Here is a 16,247-nt window from a genome sequence, read left to right on the forward strand (position 1 = left end):
GCTGACTAAACGTCAAACAGAAAACTGATTAAACAGAAGTATGAGACAGTCGAGAATTTACGCCAGTGTCCTGTTATATTTTAGATAGCAAGGAGCAGACGGCTGAGTTTATTAAACTCCACCGAGACAGCGGTGACGCTAATCAGAAGGCTAGACCGTCCAATTTCACGGCCGTTTACTTCCGGCCTACCCGACCTTCTGAGGACCCGACCCACGTCGACCACGAAGGCCGGGTCCTCAGGAGGATGCAGCCCATGAATTTGGACACGACCAGTGAGTGAAGAAGAAACACCCAGTGCATCATGGGAATAAGCAGCCTACACCTGTTGCAGCATAACTAAGGGAGGATTCAGGGTCACCTGCTCCAGCTCTAACTATCCGGTCGTTATGTGATGACGTGACGAATCCTACTTCCGGGCCTAAAGTAGTCTGCGTTTAATATGGCTTTTGTGTTGTCAACATGTTTAATGTTTTGTATTTTCTTCTATTTAATCTCAAAAAGCTCCTAAAACAGTCAGTGATCACTGTTGACCTCCCTCGGCTTTTATTACCGCTAATCATTTATTTAAGCTCAGTTTTTAAAACCTTAGGATGTAACTACAGCCCAGCCCATGCAGCAGTATATGAATGACTAACCTCGTATTGTGGATGGATTATCTCAGTTGTTCTCCTGGCTGAAGTTTGGTCCTTTTACAGCATCCTGCCATGCGATTACATTTGTTCCTGACCACCGAGAACACTCACGTTAACTTTTATCCAGTGGAAAAAAGTTAGCTTGTTTATATTATGCTAACATAGCTGTGTCGCTAGTGGTCACGTAGCACATCATTATATAGCAGCTAGCCCAACTTCAGTAACCCTACAAACGTCACTGCTGTTTAGTTTTCTGTCTTCATTTATGTTGGAAGTGATAACAGAGCTGTACATTTGAATTTGTTTCCAAAACCCCGCAGTCAGGACATGCTATGTTGTATTTAGATAGAAGCTAGCGAGCTAACTCCCTGCTAACTTCTAACTCCGTTAAATGTAATAAATTCCGTTTTCATGGATGCCTGGATGTTAAACTCAATTGTTACACCTGGTAGAGCAGAACGCTGATCATTTTATTAAAGATGAAAGACTTTAGACAGTTTTTCAACTCTCAGTAATGCCACAGTGATCGTTTGATATATGGACCTGCAGCGGAGTTTAGGCCCAGACATGGCTAGTGACGTCAGACTTAACGACCGGATATGCTTTACCAAAAGGAAAGTTTGAAGCCTAATTTTGAAAGTAGAGATGGTGTCTGTTTCCTGAATCCAAACTTCCCTGTCCTGTGTTGAGGACAGCAGAGCCTCATCACATGCAGACCTGAGAGGACAGCAGAGGGTGTCCACATACTTTTGGTCACACGGGCGTCTCCTGCACTCCTGGAAACACTAAAAACATTGGAGTGATGCTGTATTCAGATGTAGCAGGTGTGATGAGTTTTCAGGAAGCTTTCTGATTCGAGGCACGCTAAGAATTAAAGTTTTGTGAGTTTGCTCTTCGTCTGTTACCAGTTAAACCAGTCTGACCGTCCTCCTCCTCGCCCTCACCTCCCTCTCTTCTCAGGAACAAAAGGAGGCCTGCGACTCCCCAGAGACGCCCCCCTCACATCCTCCTCCACCCCGATCCGCCCACGCAGGTAAAGATGATGGGTTTTACTTTCTCCCTGGGGGTTCTCAACATGGGGTCCTGGCCCTGCCACGGGTCCCCTGAGGGCGAAGCAGGACCGAGGGAAAGATGGGAGCGAGCCGTGTCCGTGGCGGGCCGACCGAGGAGGGTATCTCTAATGAGAAGGTTAAGACTGGCTGCAGATGTCCGACAGATTGGAGGCTCTTTTAGGGCTGGAGGGACCCGGAATCTGGCAGGAATGTGAAAGGAGGGTCGCTCTGGATCACAGGCTCTGAGTGTCGGCCAGGGAGAGGGGTCATTAAAGAGGGCGGCCGGCTGAAACTCGATCCACGCCGGCTTACCCGGGAAACAACCCGACAGCTTGGCTCGCCTCAGAATGCTGCAGCTAATGAGTCGACACATTTCACACAGGTAAGCTTTCTCAGCTCGCCACTTGTTTCAGTTTCTGGATGGAGGACCTGAGCTCAGGTTTCTGGGGTTTTTCATCTTCTACACCCACTAAACCTCCACCAGCCCTCCGCAGCAACACTCAGCGTCACTGAGCCACTGAGCTGCAGCAGCTACAACTACACACTGACACCTGAACAAGTGCTTTACATCAGTTAAGCTGGGATGAAATAAAGGCACGAAGAACCTTTTCAAAGTCTCTGAAGCATCAGTCAGGTCACACAGCCTTACGCGTTCAGTCTTTTTCTAATATTACTGTAATGAACTTTAACCTTTAACATGCTAACTGAGGCCTGCACGGTCTGAACTCAGGGTGGGACGTCCACTGCTGGGAAGACTGCAGCTTTGTGCACACACGGAGAGGAACTCGGGGTTCAGTATCTGGCCTGAGGAGCAGCCAGGGATCGAACCTCCTGATTAGCAGACGACCTCCGGAGCTGCAGCCAGTGTTTCACAGTGTTTCAGCATTTTGTCTCAGTTTATGTTAAACAGATAATGAGACAGTGTAGTATCTCATGTGTTTTAGTGCATTTTTATCCACCTGATTTAAAGACCTGCTAACTACAGTTATGTTCAGATACATAAAACCAGAGCAGAGCCAGAGCTGTACATCCAGGCTAAAAGTGAAGGACAGTCCCAGTTTCCTGCTGATGCACAGCGCTGCATGCACACAAGAACAGCACGATTCAGTGTATGAGTTCCATAAGAATAACAGAGAGACTTTTAATTTGAAAGTCATTTGGAATATGAATCTGCAGGCGACGTTAACCTCCCTGTTTAAACACAACGTTTAATGAAGGAAGAGTGGCGAGATAAAGAACGCCTGCACACACTGCTCTGGACTGTGTGTGTGTGTGTTTAAACGTTATCGATTCTTCTCTAACAGTAATTAGCTGATTGATGAGGGAGCTTCACAGTCAGGACTGCACACACACACACACACGGTGACAGACTGACCAAGCACCCGCCGTGTTGTCGCGCTAATTGCTTTTAGGTAATGCGTCATGTATAAGTGTATGGATGGTGCTGACCTCTGACCTCTGGATGGAGTGATCAGTGAGAGAGAAAACCTGATGAGACGTGATGAGAGTCCTGCCGCTGCGTCGGGTTAATGTGCGTTTAGAGAACAATGAGGAAGTGAAGGGCGAGTGGACACGCCGAGGATCAAACAGCCAGCCAGGAGAAAATAGATGAAAAAATAGAAATGAAAATAAAGACTTCACAGTCGCCTCTGTTGGTGCACAGCGAGCGTTTTCATTGGTTTATCATGGGTTTATAATCTGTAGCTGATGGATTTAATAAGAGATAATCCTGTTTTGCATGGATGCCTAACTCTATTGTAACACCTGATCAGAGACACTGTGACTCTCTCACTCTTATTTATATTAATAATAATTAATAAATAAAAACCAAAGTAAGAGGAAAATCGATATGAGACAATCCGAAAAAGTGCAAAATGGTAAGATTTGTGTTAAGGAACAGAAATCAGCATATTAAATATAGATGAGTGTGTGTGTGTGTGTGTGTGTGTGTGTGTGTGTGTGTGTGTGTGTGCGCGCGCTGAGTTTAATGGTTGATGAGTCCTAATGGCATTCTGTGTGATGATAAGTAACTACACACCAACTGTCTTCTGCTCAACAATTAACTCACTGTCACCACAGACATACACACACACAGACACACACACACACACACACACACACACACACACACACACACACACACACACACACACACACACACACAGACAGTGGAACCATCACTGAATCGTATTTGGACAAAAGGTTAAAGGTCCTCGTGAGCTACCATCCATGGAGCTGCCAGATCCACGCTCTGTAGCTAACTGGCTAACAGCCTCCATGTTGGCTTACTGTGGAAATGACAGGTTTCTGCGTCTCATCCAGGTCGGGGGTCAGTCTGAGCGGAGATGCCCAGACGTCCCCTTCCTGGCCACTTCCTCCAGCTCTTCCAAGGACTCCCAAACAACCCCAGAAACATAATCTCTACCCCTGGTCTCTGGTCCACCGGGCGCTTGTCCTCCCAGCTGGACATGCCCAAAACATCTTGTCCAGGAGGCACCCTGGTCAGATGCTAACCCCGAGTCCCTGCTAAATGATCAAGGCCCTCTCCCTCTCTGAGAGCCCTTGTGAAGAAGCTCGTTTCCACTGATTTCATCCACTTTCATTCTTTCAGTCACTGCTCACAGCTTGTGACTGCAGGCTGAGGGCAGAGAGCTTATAGCAGTGGAGTGGTTTGGGTGCCTATCAGTGAACCCTATCACTGATCAGGGAAAATCAGTGAGATCAGAAAACCTCTCTGATGATTACAAAATCAAAGGACCAGTTCACCCTGCCCAGGCCGGGGCGACTGGGGCCCCACCCTGGATCCAGGAGGAAGGGCTGGAGGGCAAGTGTCTGGTGGACGGGGACAAACCTGTCACCTACAAGTCATTGATGTCAGAGGACGTTAGCTTATTTTATGGAGCTGGTGTGAGTGTGCTGTATACATAAAGATGCTGAAAAAACCTGTAAATGTCCATCAGCTTCCCCTGCTTCAGCTGTAACAGGTTAACGGTCTAACAACCCTTAATTTTTATTCTTGTCATTTCATGATGTCAAACAGTCCGAGTTCTTCCACCACCACAGAGTGACGTTACAGAGGATCCAAGCACCACTGTGGTTTGAGGAGTCAGCTCTGAATTCTGCTTCCTGTCACAGAGGACTGGAAGACGAAAGTGGACACAGAGAGTTATGGTCTGATCAAAGCTCAGGAAAGATGAACGAGGATTCGATATGGACTAAAAACATTGCGGAAGTGAAGCAACTGTGCAAAAGTAAGGAGACAGAAGTCAATACAAGCATCTAACGCCACATCCGGATATATCAAAACGCCAGTTTAGGCCCTGAAGTACTTATTTGATCATCTGACTGTATATTCGTGTCTTCGTGTTTCCGCAGAGTCTCAGAGAAAATCAGAGTAAACTGATCAAAGTCAAAGTGAAAAGAAATGCGGCGGAGGAGGTCGAGGAGGCGGGCGAAGGAATTTTCAGTCAATGGTGGATCAAATAACGGTGGTCGCGTGTTGCAAGCGTGCATTGAATGTAAATTTGCAGAGACGACCTTTGGTACAGTAGAGAACACACACACACTGTAATTAATAACCAGTTGAACCAGTCCACGCTGGGAACATCAGACTGGATTACACATAAATATCTAAGCTGGTAACGCTGTGGTTGGGGGGTTGATGGGGTGTGTGCAGCTCTGTTTCCTTTACACTTTCCTCCACCTGTCCTTAGCATGTCAGCTATAAAAGAACTGATTGTGTTTCTTCTGTATCTGACCAATAATGTGACGGCTGTTTGGTCAGTTCCTCTAATAAACTGTCCAAGACGTCAGAGCTCCAGTTTGTTGCAGCCATAGAAGCTAGCTAGCATTATCTGATAGCGTTGCACTGTAAATACGGTGATGTATGGCTCCCAGAAACCAACATGGCAGCAGTCAAAAGGGTTCAAAGTGGCGAGTGACGTGATGGTGAAACTTTCCTCTGTCGGGGCTGCCGGGGGCTCTGATGCATGTTTATTCAGGCTAACGCGCAGCTGTAAATAAAGTTTGAAGACTGCAGCGTTCAGATGTCGTGCTCATCTTTTATAAATCCAACATGCATGCAGAGGATCTGTGACGCTGCCAGAGGAAACTCCTCTAACTAAACTTTTAATCGATGTCCTGCTGCTGCGGCGGCGTCCTGCTGGCAGGGACGAGAGGGTCTGACTGAGCAGCGGCTCGCATTAATAAACGCTGATGAGCCTGTTTTTCTTTAAAAGCCATTTCTGCTTTATTAGTGTGAGCAGAGTAAAGAGCGACAGGTAGAGACAGATGAGCGGAGCGGGTAAAGGTCATGGTGACAGTGATGCTCAGTGGCGCTCATAGAGCATATCTCCAGCTAATCCCTCTGCTAATACAACCAGTCACAGTCACGCCGTTATTTCAGGCTTTAGTCTGAGACCGCGGTAGCAGGAACACTGCACTGGGCTTTTAGCTCATCAGACTCTTTTAGGGGTTTGGGAGTAAAATTAAAGTTTAGGTAAGTTAGGCTTTGACACTTTGTTAAAATGATTACAATTAGAGTTAAGAGGCCTGTGAATGCATTAATGTCACGGCTGTTCCTTCCCCTACTCATGGACCGGAGCGGGAAGCAGCCAAAGTATGACAACCACTTATCCAGAGTACCTCAGCACTACTCTTCATCAGAGCCCCCCAAACACAGCCAGCAAGTTTGAAGTGGATTGGTTTAACAGCTGCTGAGATAAGCAAAGAAAAGAGACGGAGATACGGAAGTTTCTTCGTGTGGAAACACCCTGTTTGTTAGTGGAAGTGACCTGGAATAGAGCCTGTTTTTATAGTCATCGGCCTTTCTGCTGTTGTCTATGAATGTGAAGGTTTAGTAACTGCAAATACTTAAATACTGTAGCATGAAATGATCATACTTCATAGTCCACACAGCGTCGCTGTCACAGCGAGGAGGCGGAGCAGTCGCCCCCCTGCAGCATACCTGCATTGTTCTGACAGACAGTGAAGCAGCACCAGTCCAACTGTTTGCTTGTGACTGTGTTGTTGGCTGTTTTGGGCGGAGCATAGATTCTCACGCCGCTGTTTCCTGGAACACATTTCTGTGAGACTGTGCCACCAATCATGGTTAAAATACACGGAGGTGCGTTTGCTGCTCTCTGCAGACGAGCTGTCGAACACCATCAATGAGCTGCTATTGATCTCTGCGTGCACACAGCAGGAGATGATGGATGATTTAAATTTAACGCTCAGGTTTTTTGTGTTTCAGGGCTTCGGCCAAAGACGCCACTTAAACATTAATTAATTAGAAAACAACTGCAGCAGTTCAAAAACAGCTAATGTCACTGGTCTCTGGCTCATACGTCTCTGACGGGGTTCAGCGGTTTGTGTCCCAGCTGAAGGTGTCGTGTGAACTGCCAAAGCCTCCCCTGTGCAGTGAGGAAACAGCGTGTTTGTGCAGTTTGGTAGATACCTGCTGGATGAAGGTCGAGCTCACCTAATCACCAGGAGAGGAGCTGGACCGCAGGACGGATACACTCACATCCTGGTCCCTGGACGTCGGGCTTTTCTCCGGTGAATGAGACGGTTGTGTCAGTAAAGTTTGTGCTTACATTTGTACTTTGGTGATAATTTCTAAGAGTAAGGAATCACAAGATGAAAAGTTAAACCAGAGTCCAACCAGTAATTCTCAGGAGCAGTTTATTAAAAGACAAAACAAGAGCAGGCCAGCAGACCAATAACTGAAACTCCCTGAAACCAGCCACCTAATCTCGCCCAATTGATTCAATTTTATTTACATAGCATCAAAACACAACAACTCAAGTCACTTTACATTGTAACAAACTTACAGTAATACAGAGAAAAACCCAACAATCATATGACCCCTATGAGCAGCACTTTGGCAACAGTGGGAAGGAAAAACTCCCTTTTAACAGGAAGAAACCTCCAGCAGAAGCATGTGGCCTGTCTACATTCCCAGTGACCGACAGGGAATGGGAGAGCATGAAGACAGTACAAAGACACTAATTAATAATAAGCCTTCCTGTGTTTGCTTCACTTTCCTGTTACTTCCTTAGTTTCTCGTGGCTCTGTTCCTGTTGGGTTCGGCCCTGATGTTGGTTTATGTCAGAGGGAAGGCTCAGATCTCCCAGCTGAGCGGCTTCCCTTCTCTTTGGTAACTTTGGCGCGCCTTCTGTTGGCCATGGTTAATTTCTTTTGCTTCTTCTTAGATGTTAATAACTGACAGATTTCTTGGAACCACTTCACTCTTTTTGGTTAGGCGGGACGTGGTGTGTAGAAAGACTTTCTGGGGGTTGTGACAGTTGACAGTAAAAATTCAGGTTTTTTATTAATCCATGCGTGCTGCCCTGATAAATATATAAACCTCATGAAAACAGAGGCGATACGCAGACTGTGCGTACTAACTCTGGACACACAGGAACTCCCGCACTCAGGCTGGTGGTCGAACAGCGACACCTGCTGGTTTGTGCTGATTTAGCCTCTCATTTACGTTTCTGCTGATTTTCCCACCTGAAGTCACTTGTTACCGTCAACGGATCAGATTTGTTTAGGAAGTTGTGTAAATGACCCAGAAGTGCTTTCTTTATCACATCAGCAAAGGATGCACCGGAGGATCCTTTGTAAAGGAAAGCAGGTAATGACACCCCACAATTCATAGCAGTGGACCAACATGTTCATTAATGATAGTGTGTTTTCCATTTCATGCCATAACATGTTTGAACCTGTGTCAGGAAAAGTGATTAAGGAAAGACGTTTGATGAGAATGTCAAAATAAAAGTCCTGCAACTACATTTTAGCTGCTCAGTGACTATTTCTGAGCCTCAGTCAGTGAAGCACAGAAGAAGCTCATAATCATTAGCATTAAACATATGCTCCCAAAGAGCCAAGACATCTGACGGTGAAACACATTCCTCCATCAGAGGTGGAAAAAACAATCACCTCAACTGTTTCAGCACGTTTTCCACAATCCACTAAAAATGAATAATTAAAAGAAATTTCAGATGCCAAGCAATTATCATCATCAACATAGATTTTTATTAACCAATGTCTCTTTATAGAAATGATATAACATCATGTACAAGCACGTTCAGTCTGTCCACGTAAAGATGAGCAGTGCCATCTCTTTATTAGTCATCAAAGAAAAGCAGGGTTTGATCTGAGAACAGCCGCTGACATGCAGAAACAGCAAAGCTACAAGAGGAGATAACACTGATTAAAGGTCTCAGGTGAAAACAGACGGGGCTGTGGAAACATTATGAAATCAACATAAATAACGAGGGACTCCTTTTCTATTAGAAAACACAGAGACTAAAGTAAGATATATAAAAATAAGGCATTTCCAGTTATTTTATAGGTGAACTGTGATTCTGTTAGCAGCTAGTCTCGTCACCTGCTAATGGAAGTCGTGTGGTGGCGGGCTGATGAACTACTTTCATCCATGATACATGAACCTGGATTGTTCTCCTGTTCTTGTCATTTATCGTCAGTGGGTGTAGCAGCAGTAGCCCCTTTGTCCACCTGTCAATCAAAGAGGCCACACCCCCAACAATGCAAACTTTAAGCCTTAAGATCATTTAAACAGGAGAGTTAGCCAAAGAGAACGAAACCTTTTGTAAACATGTTGATTTCTGCTGTAAGATCAGACATTTCAACATCTGTGGGGACTGACTCACTGCTGGAGCCTCAAGAGGCCATTAGAGGAACTGCAGATTGTGGCACTTCAGCATTAGCTCAATTCTGCGGTTGATTCTCGTATAAAAGCCTTAAAGATTCAAAGTGTTTTGATGTGTTGGTTTCATATTTTCACTGTGAGCTGTAAATCTTGTGAATTAAGGAAAGACACTGAAAACTTTGTCCCTGAGTTTGTCCTTAAGGCAGCGTTTCTCTGTGGCCTTGATGCAGTTTTACTAGAGACCAAATAAGGGAAACAATACTCTGGTTTATTAAAAGGTGTATTAACTTCCTCAATATGGACAAAAGTACGGGACCACCTACATAAGACAGCTGTAAGAGCTGCTTGGCCATGCAAGAGGAACTTTGGAGCGCTGCAGCCTTTGACTCAACAGAGCGTCGGCGACTTTTGCGAACTGTGCGCCCGAACACTCGAGACCTCGTTCAATTACTTTACACAGTCTGTCACTGCATGGCCGAGTGCCTAAAAGCTTCCACTTTGAAATAATACCCCCGAAAGCGTGGTGAAACATTTAGGAGGGAAGTCGGACTTGATGCAACAATGGTTTCCTGTTACAGCACCTACTTCAATTCAAACTGACAACCCCCGAATTCAATAATTAGGAGATGTGACCCAGTACTTTTGTTCATAAGCGTAGTTCTTGTACTATTGCAGAAGTTCTGAAACCTTCAAGATCTGCCATTTAGATCAGCGGTCCCCAACCCCCGGGCCTCGGACCGGTACCGGTCCGTGAGTCGTTTGGTACCGGGCCGCGAGAGTTGAGGCTCAGGTGTGAAATGTGTGGTTTTCAGGGTTTTTATCAGTTTTCAGCGTTATTTTGTTATCGTTTTTATCGTTAACTCGGTTTTCCTGGGTCTTTTCACGTGTGTTATGAATAAATCTTCTTTTTTTCGGTACCGGTACTAGTTTTATTTTGTTGTATTTATCCGCAACACCTTAAAGGCCGGTCCGTGAAAATATTGTCGGGCATAAACCGGTCCGTGGCGCAAAAAAGGTTGGGGACCGCTGATTTAGATCATCCTGAAATATACGGATCTCCTGCTCTCCAGAGGATGAACTCTAAAGATTTGAATTACCCCTGGACTTTGCTGTCTATCGCCTCCCTCAGGACAAACCCATCTTAATGTTTCTTCTGACCTGCCAAACACTTGTATTTTCCTGACGTGATTTGAATGCAGCATCTCCTTTGAGTTAGAAATAAAGGTCTTTATCAAAGGGTGGAGTTGGTGCCATTTTCACCACAAGCTCCACCCCTTTTCCCTCTACGATGGAAGAACTTCCTCAGACGTCCTCGAACTGCTCACTGCCTGCTGCTGGTTGTGTTTCCCCATTTTGTTCTCCGGACTGATAGTGAGGGCGGAGTCAGAATCTAGGTGGTGTATGGGGGTGAGGTTAGGAGAGCAGTGAGCATCATGGGCGGAGTTAGGAACTGGGTTGGGGTGTGTTTCTGGGACCAGGTCTGAACGAACCTCTGTCCTGTCACATGGCTCCTGCTGTGTTTGCGTCTCTACTGTAAGCTCCACCCCTGCCCCCTCTACATTACCCATAAACCCAGCGCACCCTGAGCAACTCCTGCTGTGCTGTGGCCCCTCCTCCATATTTACGACCCCTCTCTTGAGGTACCCTCTGGGCCGCGTCCGCCTGTCTCTGCGGCTAACATTGGTACGCCCGTTTCGGTGGCCCTGATTGGTTCTGTCGCTCTGGCTCTGGATCCGTTGAGCCCTCTGCAGGGCCATGGCAGCCAAGTCTGAGTGCGATGATGTACTGTCGATCAACCTCCTGCCCAGAGCGAGTGGGCGGACGGGCAGTGCCAGCCTCAGCCTGAGCCAGAAGCGAGAGCGCCACGGTTCAGATCGGGTTCCTCGCCATGTGACGGTGGTGATGGTGGCCTGACGGAGCTGAGGGACCTCCACGCAGGCCAGTTTGCTGACTGAGCGGTAAACCACAGCGATAATAGAGGCTCGGAGACTATTCTCGAGGTACAGACCGAGACGACACTCCAGGAGACTGAAGCTCTTTTCTGCCAGGAAGTTTGGGCTGAGAACGAAGAGGAGGCGGCGGCTCCGCTGCATTGACTGCAGGATGGCCTCTGATAGGTCTGACAGGGGACAGACAAAAAGACTCAAGGACTGCAGCTCAAGGTTCAGCTTACATCTACACGTACACGGGTACTTTTAGCTCTGCCATGAAGAAGACGTGGCAACTTTAGTTTGTCTGATCGTTTCAGAGTTACTGAAAATGTTATGGATAGATCTGCATAAACATTTCACCATAACATTAAAGGGATTCTTCACCTGAGATATGTCAATGTTGGACATTTAGTTGCAAATCTTCATGAAGACACATCAAACTGGGAGACATTGTCTTTATGTTCTCCACAAAATATCAGATATTAAGGGGCTTCATTCATTCATGGTGTGGAGGGAAGCTACGACCGAGGCATAGTTTTATTTTTGTGTGTGTAATTCTGAAAATGGAAGACATCAAATAAAAAACACTGACATGAATAATGATGGTGAAAGGAAAAGACTTTTATACCAAAAAACAGAAATAAAATAACCACAGTTCACAGCGTGACAAAGTGCAGGATGCATTCTCTCATTACAATACTGATTGTTCAGGTTAGAGATAAATAGCGTAGCATATTTTAGTAAGAAAAATATACAATGAGAGCTGATTTTTTGTTGAAATATCAAATATAAAGTGGAAAATAAAGAAAGTGCACAGTAATTAACAAACAAATAACAGGTTACTCAATGCTGATATCTAAAACCTGCAGTGCATGAATCCATACTTGGTTTTTCTTTGTAATGTGTTGTTTAGCAGGTCACTGATACGATAACTCCTCTATGCAGATGACACCCAGCTTTACCTCTCTGCTGGCGTCTGTGCAAAAACTCCTCAATGTCACAGCTATCCAAGCGATGTCACATGTGTGCACGCACAAATCACACAGGTAACCGTACGCACCAGTCTTTAAGAAAACGTGGGTGTTCCCTGACTGGTTCCTGGAGGTTGCTGTTACTGGGTGAAACTGGTTGTACCAAAGACCGTGGATGCTAACAGATTGCTGTAGCTGCACCTACGTTGAATGAAAGTGTCCGATTTGTCTGAAAACACTGTCAACTACTGAGCGGTAACGAAATCACTTGTTGCCATGTTTGCCTTCAAAGTAAAAGTTGTACTTTTTGAGTGGATTTCAGTGGTAAGGCAGAACTTTGTCTTTGAAGGCAAACTTTATTCATTTCCAGGTTTGTGTCGCACTTTAATTTTTACGACTGCCTGGTGGTTATTTTGTGGGTATTTTCAGATGAGTCAGTATCTTTCATACACACTACAGGTGATTGTGTAGTGACCTGCTCATTAGGCAGGTGTTGTGCTCTTTGTAACCAATTAAAATGACGACTACATTCAGCTACAGAGGACATACAGATATATAAATGGAAATGCTGCCCATCTGTGGCACATGTGATGTGTTAGCATCCATTGTATGGATTTGAATAAATTTTGTATAGATGGTCATCGTCGCCCCCCGAGGATGACTCTTACCCACGTTGTTATCCTGACACCTCTCCACGAGTCCCACCAACAGGTGACCTTTGGTTTTTAACAGATATGTAGAAAAAACGATAGAACCCATATCAACCTAACACTGAATGCTAACATGATACAGATACAGGACTTGATTTTAATCCACCTCTATAGTCTATTAGTGTGTTAACTGTGTGTTACCATTTGATTAACATGTGTTTAAGGCTATTTTGTGCATGTTTGCACAAAACACTGTAAAGTAAAACCAGACCTCTTTTATAAAGCACCAGTTTAGAAAACACAAAAGTTTTTAACTCTGGACAAACAAAAAAAATGAAATACATAAATGTGATAATGACACGTGTGATAATGAGTGGATACTGTAGATGATGAAATGGCAGCTAATATCAAAGTTAAATGAAAATGAGTGAAATTGAAAACCTGTAAAACAAACACTTCTATCGAAGCATCTGCATCCTCCTCCTCCCGCTCTCGAGGGCGACCAGCTTTAACGGCACCGTGACTTCAGCTCCAGGACTGACAACACAGACTTCCTGTTGTAATGAACACTGCAGCCTCTAGGGGCGCTTTCAGCATTTTAACTAACGAACTAACCCTTTAAAAATGTTAGTCTGGAGCTCATTTTTAGCCATGCTAGCAGCTTTGCAGTAAGGATGGTAACATCCACGCTTGAACGTTGATGTTCAATGAACCACTTCAAACAATCAAGGTTTCCACAAAGATGAACTCCTTTCCCCAAAGCACCATTAATTGGTCCTTCGAGAGCCGGAGCCCTGGAGTCGACATTCACCGAGGGGAGAAGAGACACGCTGAAAGACTGACGTCAGCCAGGAAGTTCCTGTAGTAAAGTCCCGAGACGCTAAGCAACGCCAAGTAAGTTGGAGAGTGACTCTATAATCGCAACTGGGTTTGTGTCCCGCAACTGGGTGTGTGTCCCGAGAAATTGCCCTGGGTTTGTGTCCCGAGCGTCCCTTCATTGGGTTTTGTCACGCGACTGGGTTAGTGTCCCACTGGGTTAGAGTCCCGAAAGATTGGGTCGGTGTCCCGAGTGTAACGGTGAGAGTTCGAAGTAGGCCTAATTTGTGTTGTTGTTGTTGTCATATGCGTTTGTGTGAATGCTGCGGAGCAGGTGTGGTCTGTGACACGGTTGTTGTTGTTATCATAGGTTCCCGAGCAAGTAAGACTGCCTCACAGGGAGACAACGAATTCACTCCCAGCAGCGCGAGATATTCATATTCTCATACAAAACTGAGATTTTGAGGGTAAATTGGTTGCTGTAAAATGTTTAGATTCAAGTCTTAGAAATTTTCAGAAAACATAGCAGCCTTGAAGAGTGTGTGGAGAAGGCCAGCCCACATCAGCAGCAGTTAAGATATGCTCTGGTGAATGGCTTTCCCCCACCCCTTGCTGACACAAAATGTTTAGATTATTCTTTGGCTTGCCCTGATCAACAACAGCCTGTGCTCCAGACCTTAGATTTAATTGAGGTGGATAATTGTTAAAAGTAATCTGCATTAAGCTTAGGGTTGCTCAAATTCAGTACAATGACATATGAGATGAAGTAAAATAGGTAAATATTTAAACTAATGATGTGCATAGAGGCAATTGACCTGTTTGAAAGACTGTCATCTTATTATGAGCCATTGTTCAGATATAGAGCACACCTGTGAAAACAACTAATATGCTGAACCCTGTATGAAACATCTAAAACTACATGATGGAGAAGCTGAATTGAATATGAAAGTGCACGTCTTTGCCACTGTGGGGCAAAGCATGCAACCACTGTGTGAGGTTGCGTTGTGGTCTCTTCTGAGCTGATGAGGAAGCTACACATTATCAGATCGAGAGCTGGCTGAGAACTCCTCAAAGAGAGGGAAACAGAACTATGATAACTGTGATAACTGGAGTGTGCAGAGTTTCCGTGAGTTCAGCTTCTTCTTTCAGATGTGCAGCAGTTTTTCTGCATCTTGACTCATGTGTGTAGTGTTCATAGCATCAACATCATGATTCTATGAAAAGCACAGGAACCAGAAGCTATGGTGGTGATGACAGCAGTTTCCTATGAACATCACCTAATGCTGTGCCACTGTACTGTGCATATGATGACACTCTGAAGACTGCTGGGATCATAACAGCAGTAAGATAACTGGACCCAGCACCCTTTTCACAGAGGGGTTTTTCTGCAGAGCATGGACAGTAGAAGAGTCATAAGTATCCCCCTCGCAGGACGAAGGCCTGAGGTGAGGTGATGGGGGTTGATAGAGGCCATAAAACTAGAGTGCTGAAGAGGTCTGCAACTTTCATGATAGCTGAGACCCATGTTGACAAACAACAAAACCAACTGGTATGTTTGAATGTCTATTCTACATACATTTGGACTCTGGTCCTATGGACAGTGATGGAAACAACTGGAAGAGACATTCATGACACCCTGCCGAACTAAAACCACTCTGCACAGATGATGGGTGATCACCGCAGAGCTGGGATGTTTTTGAAAATGTTACTTTCTTATTTTAACTATTAAATTAACAATTCATTTGTTTGCTCGTAGGATGCAGTTTGCCATTGGATGAGATCAATGAGGAATGGGATAACTGCTAATACATTTGTTAAACTGTGTACGTTTACAGTAATTTAGGGTGATTGACATATGCTGAGTATAAAAATGTTTGCATTGAAACTGTCAGACATGAGGTGATCATAACTTTTCTAGCATAAAGGTCAAAAAGGGGGGAATGTTAGGTTTTGTATTGTTGATTGTCATTTATGCTTAGAAATATCTACTTATATATGCTTAGAGTTTTATAATTAGTTGTAGATTGGTAGAGGTTCGATCCTTAATAGTCTGCAAACTTTGTGTGCACACCTACATCCTGGGAGCATGGGAGAGGTCGTACCTTGTCTTATTGTTTTATGGTAGGATAAATGTATCTATATCTGTTTTAGGCTAAGTGCCTTTTGTTTAGATGAACTGCTGGACTTCCAGACCAGCAGGTTTAGGGAAGTTATTTATGGGGTCACACTCTGACCCCCCCCCCCCCCCCACACACACACACACACAGGCACGGTACTCTTTGTTTGTATGTAGACGTCATATGTTAATGAACCTATGCATATTCATGTAACCTCAATAAAAGAGCAGTGTTACGGGAGAGCGGACGAGAGCGACTGGGGTCAAGCGAAGGAACGGCGTTTGTCCGGTTCTCTCCCGTGCACGAGAAACATGAAGAACTTTGCCTACTTCGTGTCTTGCTTGCTGTGTAATTATATTGTCTTCAACGTTCCAGCGAATAGGTTCAAGCTACAAACCTATC

The 16,247-nt window shown here is 45.0% G+C and overlaps 1 protein-coding gene across 1 annotated transcript; it reads right to left on the reverse strand.

Annotated features, from left to right (window-relative positions):
* Positions 1 to 10,292: 10,292 nt before the first annotated feature.
* On the reverse strand, positions 10,293 to 15,768 carry LOC120738491. The gene is made up of 2 exons (XM_040039780.1): positions 11,676 to 15,768; positions 10,293 to 11,479 (listed from the first exon to the last, which is right to left on the reverse strand). Exon 2 carries the CDS (start codon positions 11,451 to 11,453, stop codon positions 10,644 to 10,646), a length of 810 nt encoding a protein of 269 aa, XP_039895714.1. The 5' UTR covers positions 11,454 to 11,479; positions 11,676 to 15,768; the 3' UTR covers positions 10,293 to 10,643.
* Between the last annotated feature and the right edge of the window lie 479 nt (positions 15,769 to 16,247).

Source organism: Simochromis diagramma, unplaced genomic scaffold, assembly GCF_900408965.1.
Source record: "Simochromis diagramma unplaced genomic scaffold, fSimDia1.1 OVJJ01000031.1, whole genome shotgun sequence".
NCBI classification, from domain to species: domain Eukaryota; kingdom Metazoa; phylum Chordata; class Actinopteri; order Cichliformes; family Cichlidae; genus Simochromis; species Simochromis diagramma.